Source organism: Mercenaria mercenaria, chromosome 14, assembly GCF_021730395.1.
Source record: "Mercenaria mercenaria strain notata chromosome 14, MADL_Memer_1, whole genome shotgun sequence".
In the NCBI taxonomy this organism is placed as follows: domain Eukaryota; kingdom Metazoa; phylum Mollusca; class Bivalvia; order Venerida; family Veneridae; genus Mercenaria; species Mercenaria mercenaria.
The window spans coordinates 55,527,975-55,544,519 of NC_069374.1; the positions used below are offsets into that span (position 1 = coordinate 55,527,975).

Consider the following 16,545-nt stretch of genomic DNA (forward strand, 5'->3'; position numbering starts at 1 on the left):
AAGTCTCATTTTTGAAGGCTCAAACACTGTTCTGCAAATAGATATAATCATAGCAGTTCGAGAAAAATATGACCTTGAATCAAGTAAACTTTTTTTTGCTGCCCACTTGCAATCATCATGTAACATTGGTGTCTCATTAGCATTCATCAGCTGTTCTTTGTAATCTATTTTCAGTTTCAATGCCATTGTGACCTTGACCTTTGACCTACTGACCCCAGACTCATCTAGCCACAGACAATCACCTTAAATAAGTATTCTGCTTCTATTGATCGGGAACTACCATGTCTGCAAAATGCACAAAGTAAAATACCACTACACACAGGAGATATGACTTTTGTGGTGGTTAGTCATTTAACGTTATTAACACAGTTTTTACTATTAAATATGATTCAAAATCAAAAGATAAAGTCATTCATAGCTCTTAAATGTTTATTAAACTGTAAGCTTAACCAACATGTAAATATAAAACATACATGACAAAAATACAAAGGCATTCTTTGTAGCAAGTTCTACAAAAATATATGTGTGCATTTCATGCATTAGTTACCTCATGTTCATTCAAATAATTTCCACATCCATGTTGGAAAAACTGTCAAGCATGTAAGTTATTTAATTGTTTGAAAAACTCTGTCAAAGCAATTAACTTATATAAACAATTGAAAATTTTGTCACAGCACTCAACTTACATAGACAAATGAAAATTTTGTCTGAGCACATAACTTACATATAGAACCTAAAAAAAATTTCGGAGCCCTTAAATTATATAGACGCTTGGAAAATTTTTCCGAGACCTTTATCTTATATAGACCATTGTAAATTTTGTTAGAGCACTTCAACTTCTATAGAAGATTGAAAAGTTTGTCAGCGCAAAGAACAATATATATTTGATTAAAAATTTCTGCCAATGTACATTTACGAAAACATTAAGTCTAATATAATAGTGTATATTGAAAGTTTTCCTGTCATCATTAAGCAAAGATAATTAATTCACTTCTTTTCATGTCTAAGTAACCAGTAAGCTAACACAAAATAGTCCAGGAAAATCAGTTTAGCAAAATAAATAAACAAGCAAGTACAGTGCCTTTTTTTAAAAGTTTGAATTAGAAGCAAATTGCATACTATGGAATTAGAAATATTTGTAGAGAATTAAGTTTCATGAATGTCACGGCTGAGTCAATCTGCGAAATTAAAGCTGTATGAACAAACAAAATTCCCACTTATTTTAAAAGTTGAAAATTACAAATTCAAATCCCCACTAATAAAATATATAGGACAAAACCACCAAATATCATGCTGATAAAATCAAACAATTTTAAAGTTTTTTTTATTTTTTCTTGTTTAAAAATGATTAACTTATTGTATTCTGTTTCGTCTGCATATTTTTCAATGCAAAATGTCATTTAACTGAAGGTTTTGCTGATACGTTTTTGTCTGACTAAATATTAGTCAGCCTGAGCCATACCATACTAGGTATGGACCAAAAGTGATCAGAAAAAGTAATTATCAGCATTTATTAGTGATACACACAAACTGAACAAAATATGTAGCCATGACTGACATTCAGTTGTTAATGAAACTGGAAAATAGTAATGACTGACATTCAGATGACAATGACACTGAACTTCAGTTACTGACATTCAGCTGACAATGACACTGAACCACGGTTACTGACATTCAGCTTACAATGACACTGAACTTCAGTTACTGACATTCAGCTGACAATGACACTGAACTTCAGTTAATGACATTCAGCTGACAATGACACTGAACCACGGTTACTGACATTCAGCTGACAATGACACTGAACTTCAGTTAATGACATTCAGCTGACAATGACACTGAACTTCAGTTACTGACATTCAATTCTTAATGAAATTGTACAATGGAACTGAACAAGATTGAGGATTTAGTCCATTAAACAAACTTGCACTGAAATATTTAGTGCTAATTATGTTAATGACATATTGCAAGACAGAACAGATTTTAATTAACCTGTCTTTAGAACAGAAAATAGATATCATTACATACAAAAAACATATCTGTAACAGTACAAAAGCAAAATACAGAACTTTCAAATACATGTAACATGAACTTCCTCTTTTTAATAAGATGCTAAATTCACATTTTATTCACAGTAATTCATTTTTAGAGTCCATTTTTAGTATGTCTAATTTTAATATAAAACAAATGTTTGTGATTTTTGTTTCCGGTTATCATTTGTTCACGCAGATCAACTGTTCATTTATGATTGTTACAGGTTCAAGTGCATGTGCAAATAAATTACATCCTTAATTATCTATTCTTCTGTACAGGTAAAGATAGGCCAAATCCATCGGGGGATGTTCTGAGAGCGCCACTTTCTCGTCATTGAAAATAACCCATCTGCCTTCCTTCAGTATATGACAGACATAGTGTCCTACCATCGTAGATGTTCCCATATGGCTTATGAAAGCAACAAGTTTGTACTCTGGAAATGTAAAAAATGTCCCATTAATATTGTAGCCTCTATTCCATGGAATTCAGACTGGTATTATATCATCCAGTGAAACACTGACAGCTCTAAGTCGCAACAGGATGATCAAAATACTCGAGTTGGCCAATGCTCTCAGGAAATCAAACATAGAAAAATATAAGAGAACAAGAGCTGTCTCCATAGGATGACACATGCCCCCGATGGCACTTTGAATGAATAGTTATGGCCGATGTTAGAGTTTAGGACCTTTGACCTACGGACCTGGGTCTTGCGCGCGACACGTCGCCTTACTGTGCCACACATTCATGCGTAGTTATTTTAAAATCCATGCATGAATGACAAAGATATGGACCGGACATGCCCATCATTGCACTATCATGAAATATGACCTTTAACGTCTAAGTGTGACCTTGACTTTTGAGCTACAGACCTGGGTCTTGCGCGCAACACGTCGTCTTACTGTGGTACACATTCATGCCCAATAACGTTAAAATCCATGCATGAATGACAAAGATATGGACCGGACACGCCTATCAATGCACTATCAGAAAATATGACCTTTAACGTCTAAATGTGACCTTGACCTTTGAGCTACAGACCTGGGTCTTGCGCGAGACACGTCATCTTACTGTGCCACACATTTATATGTAGTTACTTGAAAATCCATCAATGGATGACAAAGATATGGACCGGACACGCCCATCAATGCACTATCATGAAAAATGACCTTTAACGTCTAAGTGTGACCTTGACCTTCGAGCTACGGACCTGGGTCTTGCGCGCGACACATCGTCTTACTGTGGTACACATTCATGCCAAGTTATTTGAAAATCCATCCATGGATGACAAAGATATGGACCGGACACGAAAATTGCGGACAGACTGACAGACTGACAGATGGTTCAAAAACTATATGCCTCCCTTTGGGGGCATAAAAATGACCAGGATCAAACTGGATAATGAAGTTAGCTGTGGTGCTTGAGTCATCAATGCTCAAGTGAGCAGTGTTTCTCTGTACCTGCATTATTCAGTACAGTCCAACTTCTCAAGAACAAACAAGACAACAAGACTAAGAACACCACACTGTTTGTTGTACAGCTCTGTATACGTCACATTACTGAGAATTTCTTCAAATTGGAATGAAAATTTCTGCCGGTGTTTCCTCTTCACAGTGTTTATATTTATTTTTTTTTAACAACCATGTAAGATTATCCTGTAATCTTATATGCAAAGAAAACAATGGCATTACTTGTGATATGTCAAATCAAAACATTTCAAATAATGTATTTCAGACACTCAGTTTTAACAAGCTTTCTCATGTACTTGTAAATCAATCAAATTACAAAGATGAAAGTCAGTGAGAATTATGATAAAGTACTTGAAGAAGTTGTATATGAAAAATCTGGTCACATGACTTACTTCCACTACCGTCCCTGTATGCCTCTCCAGGTGCTGTCTGCTCATCTGTATCCATTGGTGCTTCCAGCTCGTCAGCATGGCTGAAGATCCATTCAACACCTCTCTCTACATTATTATCCTGAAATTAAGATTGTTGAAAAGTAAGTCAGTTTGAAAATCCGTCATGGAGTTCTTACTTTTGTCATCATTAAAGTATAGTAAAATATAATTTCATTATTGTGTTATTTAAGTAATTTTTGATAGCAATAGTACTTTATAAAGTAGTCTACACATTCAGACATGGGATTTAATTCAATATACAAGAGTTGGCCATTTTTGCTGTGACAACCAAACTTTATGTACAACTAATTTCATAGTGCCAAGTACAAATCTATATTTCAGATAATTTGCAATATCTGTTTCAATAACAAAACAGATATTCTGTTTCGTTTTCTACATTTGTTCAATATGGGATTTCATCTCTTTTTTTTATTTAAGATATGCATTCGTGTGTTTGAGTAATGTACTTCGGGATATTTAGCATTTGAAGACTCAACTTTGGACTTTTTCCCAAAAATCTTACAATGGTTTTACTTTTCTCTTTGCACAAAATGGCAAATTTTACAGTAAACTTTTAAAGCTGCTCTAATTTCAGCACATTCATTTTTTTTGCCTCTGAGCAAGGGTTGCTAATTATTAAATCGTATAAAAAATATCAAAAAGTTCCCTTCATGCGGAAACCTTAAACACTTACAGTAGCTTTGAGTGCTTTAGTCGCTTGATCTCTGTTAAAGCCCATGGACATAATCATGGCGAGAGCTTCTTCATTTGGGGTAAAAGATGAGGATTTCTTAGCACCTGGGACTTCAAATGGCATACCAAAATCTGAAACAGCAAACAGACACTAAATTTAAATGACAGAGGATCAGAAAATTTGAAAAACTGCATTACCTATCTCAATTTTTAAAGTTATTTGCAAAACCAGTTTGTCACACAAAGTATTATGTATATGCAATTAAGTGATATGCAATTAAGTGGAATCTACTGTACTGCAATTAAGCACTTGATTCCTTATTAGAGTGTCAAATTGTTACAACATACAACTGAATTATCTATCTCACTTTTTAAAGTTATGGATGTGCAGGCTGCTCTTGGTTTGCACTGGTCGCAAAGGAAGAATCACTTGCCGCTAGCAGGCTAAAGGTTAACCAAGAGTTATATGTGTTATTTCCGTAGCTTTGAAGACCTTCCATAAAGTTTCAATCCAATGCACTAAGCCGTTACTAAGATATGATCCTGCATGCAAAACTGTCATGTGATGGAAATTCCCAAGGCGATACTGACACCTTGGTGAGTAGAAAAGCTCTCATTAGTCTTGAATAGTCAAGCTAAGAAACACTTTAAATCTTACCTGGATCTTCCATATGTTCCATGACCCAGTTCATAGCTGGTTCCACTCCTGAGTTTCCAGTATGGTATACAGCTTTCTTACAACCTTCTATTGGGAATCCCATATCAACAAGCTGGGATACAGTGGCTTCATCTATCTGTACTAAAATTAAGAAATAAAATATGAGCCGCGCCATGAGAAAACCAACATAGTGGGTTTGCGACCAGCATGGATCCAGACCAGCCAGGCTGGTCTGGATCCATGCTGGTCGCAAAGCCACTATGTTGGTTTTCCCATGGCGCGGCTCAAATATGCTCTTCAAATGACACAATTCTTATTTTTCAAACCTTAAATTTTTTTTGACATGTATGTTTTATTCAGTATTCCAAAATGTTTCTGTTGCAGTAAATGTTGTGAGCAAACTAAAGCAAAATGAGGTTTCACTGATATCTATTTATAAATATGAAAGTAGTCTAACCAACAAAGACTTGTGTACCAATAAAGCTAGTACACACATTTTGTCTATTAAGCCACAGGGCTCTCAATTCTGCAATGTTTGAACTGGTCCACAATACTTTTGCAACACACTGACCATTCTCAAGAAGGATTGTAAGATGACTTTTGTATAAAATTGAATTTGAACTTCTTATTCCACTAGGACTACCTTGTGACTGTTGAGCTGGGGCCTCTGGCAGTTCTTCCTCCCCCGGCTGCAGACCATGACCTCTTAGAGGAGACAGATCTAGCTCTTGTAATACATCTAATGACACGTCTACAATGTATATAGAAATATATATCAACTTGTGGCTCCAAATGGGACATACTATCTAGATGAACACATTATTTTTGTCAAAAAGCCAGCTCAGTCAACTGGTAAAAACTGACCAACCAAATTTATATTTATCCAAATTTTTTCCAAAAGAATTAAGGATCACAATACATATTGTAAACCTAGTATTTGCACAAGGCTTAAAGTTTGCTGATTTTAAAATTGGAATTGGAACACGCTGTACAACATTCAAAATAAATGGCCAAATTGTACAAGTAGTGGAGACTTTATAACAGTGAGAAATATTTCAACAAGTATTTATTTCACTGTGAACACAGCAATCTCTTTATGCTTTTACACTTCATTTGAAAATTAACAAATCAGTATGTAAACTATTTTATAATACAGATTAATCCTTCCAATTAATCTTGTTTATTCTGGCTAAATTCCAATTTAATTGTGCACCGGTTGCCATAACGCTAAGTCGTTGCTATGGTATGTATCGCGAGATTTCGTAGCAGACGATAATTTAAAAAGAAAAGTCACGTGTTTGCCGTGCTTCCGATTTGCCATTCAGCACGAGGCCGTTTTAAGAACAAGACATAAATACCAAATACTGCCAGTAAGCTAAGCGATTGTTATGCCAGGTGGCAAAAAACAAGAAGCATTGGTTACCGGCAAGGTATAAGAGAAACGCCGCAGATGGGATGGAGGATGTTAGAGGTAATTTTATCGACTTCCAGCAAATTATTCGTGAGTCTCATTTGTCAGCAGTTATTTCGTTAGTAAGACAGAAAATTCTGCCCTTTGTTGAATGTAGTACTCAAGCTATTATTCGGTTTCAAATTGCGGTACATAGGACCGCGTAAACAAAGGAAACAGAGACTTCTTTATTTTTGACCAAGTCTTATTCGTCCCAAATTCTATAATGCAAAATATTAATATTACATGTTTACTCTAGAATGTTATTACTTTGCATGTTCATTCAAGCTTAACACACACAACGTATATATATAACAGAATAAGTAGGGGCGAATAAAAAGGGTGCGGTGGAGTTAGCGGATTTCACTCCCGGGTTTTAAACACCGGTACGATAGAATGTCGTTCAAACAACTGTAATACAATATTGGTTCAATCGAACGTCGAAGGGATACGTTATAGTCAATTATCCTATAAAGCGGAATTCCATGAAATTGTGTCAAAATATTTTAACGTATAAATCTATTGGCCACAAAAGTTAGGCCAGCACGTTTGTTTATAAATTAGAATAGGGAGCTATGATGGCACGCATTGACCGGCGGGTGACCTTAGCAAGCAGTAGGTATGTGAAAGAGCCCTTCATAGGGTATATTTAGTAATTAACCAGACGAATGCAGTTGCAAGTGTCAGCTTTGCACAGGTATCATAAACAGAAACATCGTGGTCCGTAGGCGCCACGTATATATACATATAAAAACATGCGCACGGTACCTTCATTTTTTACTATTAAAGTTTAATATTTTCATCACCGCTTGTGAAATGATAAAGTTTGAATTCTATAACAATTAGAATAGGATAATGAAAGAAATACAGACAAAATTCTACAAAAACGGTCGATTTTAATGAAATTGCATGTTTAAGAATTCATACAGCGCATTCTTTAATTTTTCGTTTGTCTAAAAAGTAAATAGATGTAACATACTATATGCATAAAGCTCAGATGTTGGATTGCAAAATGCAAAAATCAGAATAGGAAAATATTAAATAATGAACGTACGGCAGCAATTTAAAAACTTGGCGTTAACTGTTATTTGGCAAAATTTTACATGTGTTAAAGCTCATACATGTACTAGTACACTGTGTAGTGCGCTTTCCTGGTCATCGATTAATAATGGAATGGTCCGTTATTTAGGTAGTAGTATTAACAGTTAAATTAGCAATTCAGATCTTACCTGATGAGTCTATAAATAGAACTGTTGCGACAGGTAGTATTTATTAGCATATAGTGTATTAACAGGTTCTCGTAACGTTTTGGTAAGTTTGAAATGATTTTATTATTGTTGTTTTTAGTAAATATAGGGTATAAGCAGTTCTTGGCAGTCAATAATTCGACGGTCGGATTGTTTTATGTTTGTGACTGGCAGTCCAAATGTCAAAACTTTTTAATATTAAGGATCAAAATAATGGAGGATAAATCACAGTTCAGTCATATAAAAGTTACTGGTTTTATCGCTTGCGTACAAACATAGGTTTATATCACCAGAACAATTCGTAAGGTTGGATTTTTACATAAATCAATGAAGAATTGAATTCCTCTTTTGATACATTTAAGTTTTATTTGAATTTAGGTCCAATTCGTGAAATAATCGGAAATTGCTTCATTTATTTTGGTTTGACGCGAGTGGGGATATTGCCTACATATATATTTATAAACGTGTGCTGGTTTCTTTATAGAAAAAATAAATAAAATAAAAACAAGAGCTGTCACTGGTGGTGGCAGGTGCCCCGCAGCGCCTTGGCCTGGTGGCCTTGACCTTTGACCTGGTGACCCCGGGGTCGGTAGGGGTCGTGTACTCAATAAGTACTTTCAGCATGTGAGGTTTGAGGGTCCTGGGTGCAGTGCTTCGCGAGTAAGGCGCCTTCATGCACAAAGTTAACGTTGTGACGAGCGAGCGAACTAATTAACGGTCTGACAGTTGAAAACTAATATGCCTCCCTTCGGGGGCATAAAAATAAATAAATAAATAAATCTCAGTCTCAGTAAAAAAAAAAAAAAAAAAATCTCAGTAGGCCCTATTTCTTAGGTTCACTTCAGATTCCGGACCATGTTCTGATTAGTTGTACGGTTTTCTTTTTTCTTGACTATTTCGCGTCGGCGAAGCACAATGTAACAATACAATTTAAAAACATTGTTCTTGAACGTATCAATTCGGTTCAGATCATGATGCATTCATTTAAAACAAATCGTTGTTATACTTCGGATACGATCAGTATACCTTTTGAATTTAACAACTGAGTCGGCCCTAACTCACTCGAAGGCAAGTTCGAGTTGGGAAGGCTCACGATTTGTTCACAAAAATGGTAATCACGCTACTCGATATCAGTTTTCAGCTATATTGCACAAGTGCACATCTTTTCGTAGGTTTAAGACTAAAACTTTCAAACGCATAGTTTTTGTATTGGCAAGGCTACGGATTTAGCTATAAGGAGAATCTTTGGATCCGTCTTTATGGCAAAGGGGTATTTGGTAAGTATATGGTACATGGAAGTACCTGGTTACTGATGGTACCAAAGGGGTACCTGGTTTGTATATGGTACATGGAAGTACCTGGTTCGTGTATGGTACCAAAGGGGTACCGGGTTCGTATATGGTACATGAAAGTACCATATGGAATTATGCAGGTGGCGCTCATTGTCATATGTCATACACTCGGGATTTGCATGTCACACATTCGGTATTAGTGACATCCTTTTACCGAATGATAATCGGGGACTTCATCACATAATAGGTTGTAGGAGAGGCACGGTTAACCCGAAGTTACCCAGCAATTTGTCCGTCGCTTGGTGGTGCAAGAGAAGTGTGTGTCTTTAGGGCCTAAAGCACGTCATACAATTGCTTGCTCTCGGATAATAACGGACCAATCCGTTCTGGAATATTACTTGGATTCATTGAATGAACGTGTTCTAAAAACTAGTATTGTAAGAATTTTGGGGGAAATAAAAAGAAATTTAAGTTATTTCTTTGTTATTTTGTGGCGGAAAATTCTTACGTCTGGGTGCGACTTGGGCATGCCATACTGAGTTGTTAACTGTCAATTACTAAATCTTTTTGCATACTCATGGGTCCCTGACCAGCCGCCGCCATTCAACGGGGTTGGTGACACTCGTGGGTTCAAAATTCATTTTTTCTGGTTCATTTTTTCGAGCATATAAGAATTGGCCAGAGAGCGAAAAGGGCTATGCGTTCTTATAGTTGCTCAACCATTTACAAAGGTTACATTTGTTGTTATTAGGTTTATGTTGCGCCAATGGTACCTGGTCCGTATAGTGTACATGGAAGTACCTGGTTACTGTATGGTACCAAAGGGGTACCTGGTTTGTATATGGTACATGGAAGTACCTGGTTCGTGTATGGTACCAAAGGGGTACCGGGTTCGTATATGGTACATGGAAGTACCATATGGTACATGGAAGTACCTGGTTCGTGTATGGTACCAAAGGGGTATCTGGTTTTTATATGGTACATGGAAGTACCATATGGTACATGGAAGTACCTGGTTCTTATATGGTACCAAAGGTGGTGCCTGGTTCTACCTGGCTAACCGTACCGAGGGGTACGGGGGATGGCATGGCATAGTGTTTGTACAATATTTCTGGCACAACGAGGTTCGAATTATCTAAGGCATGCCCGGGTCGCGCCCTTTGTGAGGATTTTCAACTTCAATCGCCATTTATCATTTGAAGTCTTAAGCCACTATGACCGTCTTTCAATCCACACTTACCCTAAACGAAAAATAAACTTGTGTTTATAATCGGAAGTGTTTTTATTTCCTTTTAAACATGAAAGCTTAGGTTTTATGATGGTACATCAACCCAGGAATTTAATCCTAGAATAATTATACAATATCAATCTTAATTCACATCACACAATTACATACAGGAATGACTGCAAGGATGCCATGCCCTGGTTCCCTATGTCTGCAATTACAAATAATTGTGAAAGCCTTCTAAAAAATTACCTAATTTTTTAGGCACCCAGTCTTCCCCTACGGTGAATTTCTTTGCTTGTACAACTAAAAAGTCAGGGAATGTTAGAAGTCGGGTTGATCTGAAAGCAAGAAAGTACAACTATAATAGAAACATAGAACATTTTCTAGCTATGTAAGTACAGTTACACTACTCAGGGTCGTCCCCAGGCCCTTTCAGCCAGGCGCGTAAATATCTTAGCGCCCGGCTATAAAATTTCAATACCGGTATATATTATTATTATATTATTATTATACCAGATTTATATAGCGCCCTTTTCATGATCAATTTCACGTTCAAAGGCGCTTTACATAGTTCAAATGCAGCCACACAGGGCGCATAATTCATCCTCTACTAGTACAGACACAGAGCGATCTGACCAGAGGGACAGAGTGAGACAAAGCCCCCACACAGAGAGATCAGAAATCAGATACAGGCTTGTCCGGCTAACTTAGCCTAGCTCGTTGCGAATAGACAGCCTGGTTCTTTAACGTGCCCAGTGTATAGCACTGATACACGCAAGGACTGTCTGGGTTCCTGACCAGTACACCTCTATTTGGATGGGGAACACTGGAAAGCGTTTCTGAAAATTCCCGAGTAGCTGCCGGGGATCGAACCCCTGTCCTCAGGATTGGAAGGCCAGTGTGCAAACCACTGAGCTATCCGTCCACCCATAAAATTTTATCACCTGTAAACATATTTCCAGCCGATAATTATCTGTTTTGATCATGCCCATAGTACTGCTATTATTAAGTTTGGATGTTTTAAATAGCCTGTAAAACAAAACCATTTACACTTTCAAACTATGCATATTCTATATATATTGCACTACTGAAGAAACCTTCAACACTTATTAGCTATGCATATACTATTTACAACACAACTATAGAAACACTTCACAATTTCTTATAACATATTCATAAACTTTTATAGCAAAGCTTTTGAATCACAGCAATACGAATGAGCCGTGCCATGGGAAAACCAACATAGTGGTTTTGTGACCAGCATGGATCCAGACCAGCCTGCGCATCTGCGCAGTCTGGTCAGGATCCGTGCTGTTTGCTGATGGTTTCTCTAATTGCAATAGGCTTTGAAAGCGAACAGCATGGATCCTGACCAGACTGCGCAGATGCGCAGGCTGGTCTGGATCCATGCTAGTGGCAAAGCCACTATGTTGGTTTTCCCATGGCACGGCTCAAATGTATTTTAGGACTGCCATAAAAAGTCTTTTACATTTGCATGTTTTATGTACAGCTAAGCTAGCCTACAGAAACTTTTTATTGCAGTGCTACAAAAGTTGTCTGCACTTACTTCAGTTATGCATGGATTATTTACTACAATGCAAAACTGTTGATACTTACTTATTAGCTATGCATGTACCATTAATAGCACTGCTATAGAAACCTTCTATACTTTCTGTTGCACCAAATGCATCTAAACATGTTTGCATGGATATTTTTGGACGGACTATATCTTTAGGGTCTCTGTAATCAAAATAAAAAATGAAGTAGTCATTAATTTATAGTGTGTTAATCTTCCTAAGAAAGATCTGACAACAAATAAGTTCAAAGTTTGTTGATTAGTGGTGACAAAAACAAATTTTAGCTTTGAAGACTAAAGAGTTTTAGGCCATACAGCAACATTCCAATCTTTCATAGTAAAGGAAGATCCTAGGTGTCCTTTATGGCTTTATCTCAAGCATGGCCTGGCACCTAGATAGAACCACAGAACTTCTTTATGCAAGCTGCATGGCCTCCTCATGCAAAAGAATTCCATACCCTGGGCAATATTTCAAACCCACAATGAAAAGGGCTAAGTGATTCAAAATCGGCGGCCTTAACCACTAGGCCAGGAGGAACATATATGAGCCGTGCCACAAGGAAACCAACATAGTAAGTTTGTGACCAGCATGGATCCAGACCAACCTGCGCATCCGCACAATCTGCAGTCTGGTCAGGATCCATGCTGTTCGCTAACAGTTTCTCTAATTGCTATAGACTCTGAAAGCGAACAGTATGGATCCTGACCAGACTGCACGGATGCGCAGGCTGGTCTGGATCCATGCTGGTAGCAAAACCACTATGTTGGTTTTCTCATGGCACGGCTCAACTTGAGAAACCATATCTTTAAGTCAGGTATTCCCTGCTTTATCCTAGCCATGAGGTATACAATAGTTGCCATAACACAGAAAACAAACCTATCAAACCATCCCCAACCAGAAGTCTCAAGGCTTTGATTTTCTAATTTCGTCCTAGTTAGGATTTCAAGCTGATAAAAATAATTGTACAATTACTAATGTGCTTTAATCTAACAAAAAAGTTGTTGATCTTACATAGTTTGCTTTAGACTTTCTAATTCTTTCTTCTTTGTTTCCCAGACTGATACAGCATCTGTAATATAGAATAAACTGTTAATAGGACAATGATACTCTTCAATCAACAAACAACTTCCCGATCTCAGGCAGTATTTTAAAAATGTCCCTACTCTGCTAGACGAGACTAAAGTCGTAATACTGTGCCGAACTGAAGTTCTCTACTAATCTGACATACTACTTTGTTGAAGCACCACAGTGGAACTTGACATATTACTATTAAATTAAATTTCTTATGTTTTTGTTAAATACGAAGTGTACCTTTATTTGTAACCATGTCCATGGAGATGGGTAGGCCAATGAGATAGTCTGTTCTGTCTGTATATTTCACCTTTTTGGACACTGAACATTCAACTCTCTCTTCTACCTTAAACTTGAAGCACTCACTGGGGTTGAACTTTCCTCGATTGTTTTTCTAAATTGGGAAAAATAATAATAAAACTGATTACCGAGATAAACAAAATTAAACTTGTACACTGACAAATAATTTGTATAAAGAACATTAGACTGGTACATTGACTGGATAAATAATTTGTATAAAGACTATTAGACTGGTACATTGACTGGCTAAATAATTTGTATAAAGAATATTAGACTGGTACATTGACTGGCTAAATAATTTGTATAAAGAATATTAGACTGGTACATTGACTGGATAAATAATTTGTATAAAGAATATTAGACTGGTACACTGACTGGATAAATAATTTGTATAAAGAATATTAGACAGGTACATTGACTGGATAAATAATTTGTATAAAGAATATTAGACTGGTACATTGACTGGATAAATTAATTTGTATAAAGAACATCAGACTGGTACATTGACTGGATAAATAATTTGTATAAAGAACATTAGACTGGTACATTGACTGGATAAATAATTTGTATAAATATTAGACTGGTACACTGACAAGATAAATAATTTGTATAAAAAACATTAGACTTGTACACTGACAAGATAAATAATTTGTATAAAGAACATTAGACTTGTACATTGACAAGATAAATAATTTGTATAAAGAACATTAGACTGGATAAATAATTTGTATAAAGAAATTTAGACTGGTACATTGACTGGCTAAATAATTTGTATAAAGAACATTAGACTGGTACATTGACTGGATAAATAATTTGTATAAAGAATATTACACTGGTACATTGACTGGATAAATAATTTGTATAAAGAACATTAGACTGGTACATTGACTAGATAAGTAATTTGTATAAAGAATATTAGACTGGTACATTGACTGGATAAATAATTTGTATAAAGAACATTAGACTTGTACACTGACAAGATAAATAATTTGTATAAAGAACATTAGACTGAATAAACAATTTGTATAAAGAACATTAGACTGGATAAATAATTTGTATAAAGAATATTAGACTGGTACATTGACTGGCTAAATAATTTGTATAAAGAATATTAGACTGGTACATTGACTGGCTAAATAATTTGTATAAAGAATATTAGACTGGTACATTGACTGGATAAATAATTTGTATAAAGAATATTAGACTGGTACATTGACTGGATAAATAATTTGTATAAAGAATATTAGACTGGTACACTGACTCGATAAATAATTTGTATAAAGAATATTAGACTGGTACATTGACTGGATAAATAATTTGTATAAAGAATATTAGACTGGTACATTGACTGGATAAATTAATTTGTATAAAGAACATTAGACTGGTACATTGACTGGATAAATAATTTGTATAAAGAACATTAGACTGGTACATTGACTGGATAAATAATTTGTATAAATATCAGACTGGTACACTGACTGGATAAATAATTTGTATAAAGAACATTAGACTGGTACACTGACTTGATAAATAATTTGTATAAATTTCCTATAATTGTTTGTGGTGTTTTTTTTCTCTTACTGTTCATTTAAATTTCTTTTTGTGTTGACTTAACATGTTAATTTTTGTAAGACACAAATGACTCACCTCTAACAACGACAGTAAATGCAGGAAAAATTCCTGAGCATCTTGCTGTCTTTTTGTAGAAAATTCTGGATGACCTTTACCTATCAATGTTTTAAACATCTGAGGTCTAATACCTGTAGGTGCCTGTAATACAATACATACAACTGATATATTCTGCTAAAGAGCTTACATATTCAAAATCATGTTTCAAGTAAAAGCTATTAGAGATTCTACTGTCAGTGTAAACAAACTTTTTGCAAAATATTTCATTGGAAATCACCAGCAGACTAAAATATGATAAATGAAAATGAAAAAAAAATGGCTGTATCATAAATACATGGCAAAACACAGTTATGAAATTCTAAAAGTTAAATTTTAGGCTTTATGTCAAGCCAAATACTAGTATTCATTGTCAGATATTGATTAAGGCCTCTGGGTGACTGAGTACTTAAGATTTTTTGCAATTCACTGTAACAGTTGTAGGCTCAAACCATCCTCGGACCATATTAACTGGCACTGTCAAATGGCTTTAAATCAAATAACAACTGTAAATCGTAAGCCACTGAACCAAAAATGGAATTCAAAAGTAGAGCAAACAAAGAATTATAAATTTGTAGAAAGTTTCAAGGTATAGAAATTATCTTAGGTCTAGATAATATTACAGTAACATTTTCATCTCCTCCGTCTTTTGACTTTGAATACTCCCCTGACAGCAGCCCATGTCCTAGCTTTGCCCTGAAATAATGTATAAATAATTAATGTAACAACTTGAATTATGACAAATGCCTTGTCAAATTAACACTGAGAAGACTATTTGAGCCACGCCATGGGAAAACCAACATAGTGGCTATGCGACCAGCATGGATCCAGACCAGCCTGCGCATCTGGTCAGGATCCATGCTGTTCGCTAACAGTTTCTCTAATTGCTATAGACTCTGAAAGCAAACAGCATGGATCCTGATCAGACTGCGCGGATGCGCAGGCTGGTCTGGATCCATGCTGGTCGCAAAGCCACTATGTTGGTTTTCTCATGGCACGGCTCATTTGATTATTGATAAGTTAGTCATTTCCATGTTACAACCAAATCAAGCTCTCGTGAAAAACTTGAGAAGGTAAATTTACGTGACTTTTATTCATATTAAAATCTACATACATGTACTAGCACTTACAGTTTAACTTATACTATAAATGGCTTTAACAACTTACATCTGAACTGTGAAGTCTGATGTTGAATCTGTTGGTGCACTTGCAAATATTTCATCAGCTGCATTATAGTATCTACAATATACACAATGTCAACTTAGTATGTTTTACATACATACATTGACTTTTTTCAAACAGATTACCAAATTAAAGGCCTATAACACAGTGTTTGTACACCTCTAGTTGGGTGGGAAACACTTAAAAGCGTTTCTGAAAATTCCCGAGTAGCTGCCGGGGATCAAACCCCTGACCTCAGGATTGGAAGGCCA

At 35.8% G+C, this 16,545-nt stretch overlaps 1 protein-coding gene across 1 annotated transcript in view; it reads right to left on the reverse strand.

Moving 5' to 3' along the window:
• Positions 1-415: 415 nt before the first annotated feature.
• LOC128548509 (ubiquitin carboxyl-terminal hydrolase 5-like) overlaps positions 416-16,545 on the reverse strand; it is a 28,315-nt gene continuing 12,185 nt past the window's right edge. Inside the window, exons 10-21 of the mRNA XM_053523559.1 lie at positions 16,280-16,351; positions 15,736-15,808; positions 15,095-15,217; positions 13,388-13,541; positions 13,088-13,145; positions 12,117-12,239; positions 10,749-10,837; positions 5,926-6,033; positions 5,283-5,423; positions 4,626-4,756; positions 3,893-4,010; positions 416-2,467 (exon numbers count right to left, since the gene is read on the reverse strand). Coding sequence (XP_053379534.1) covers positions 2,289-2,467; positions 3,893-4,010; positions 4,626-4,756; positions 5,283-5,423; positions 5,926-6,033; positions 10,749-10,837; positions 12,117-12,239; positions 13,088-13,145; positions 13,388-13,541; positions 15,095-15,217; positions 15,736-15,808; positions 16,280-16,351 — 1,369 coding nt within the window. The 3' untranslated portion in view covers positions 416-2,288. The remainder of the gene's footprint in view (positions 2,468-3,892; positions 4,011-4,625; positions 4,757-5,282; positions 5,424-5,925; positions 6,034-10,748; positions 10,838-12,116; positions 12,240-13,087; positions 13,146-13,387; positions 13,542-15,094; positions 15,218-15,735; positions 15,809-16,279; positions 16,352-16,545) is intronic.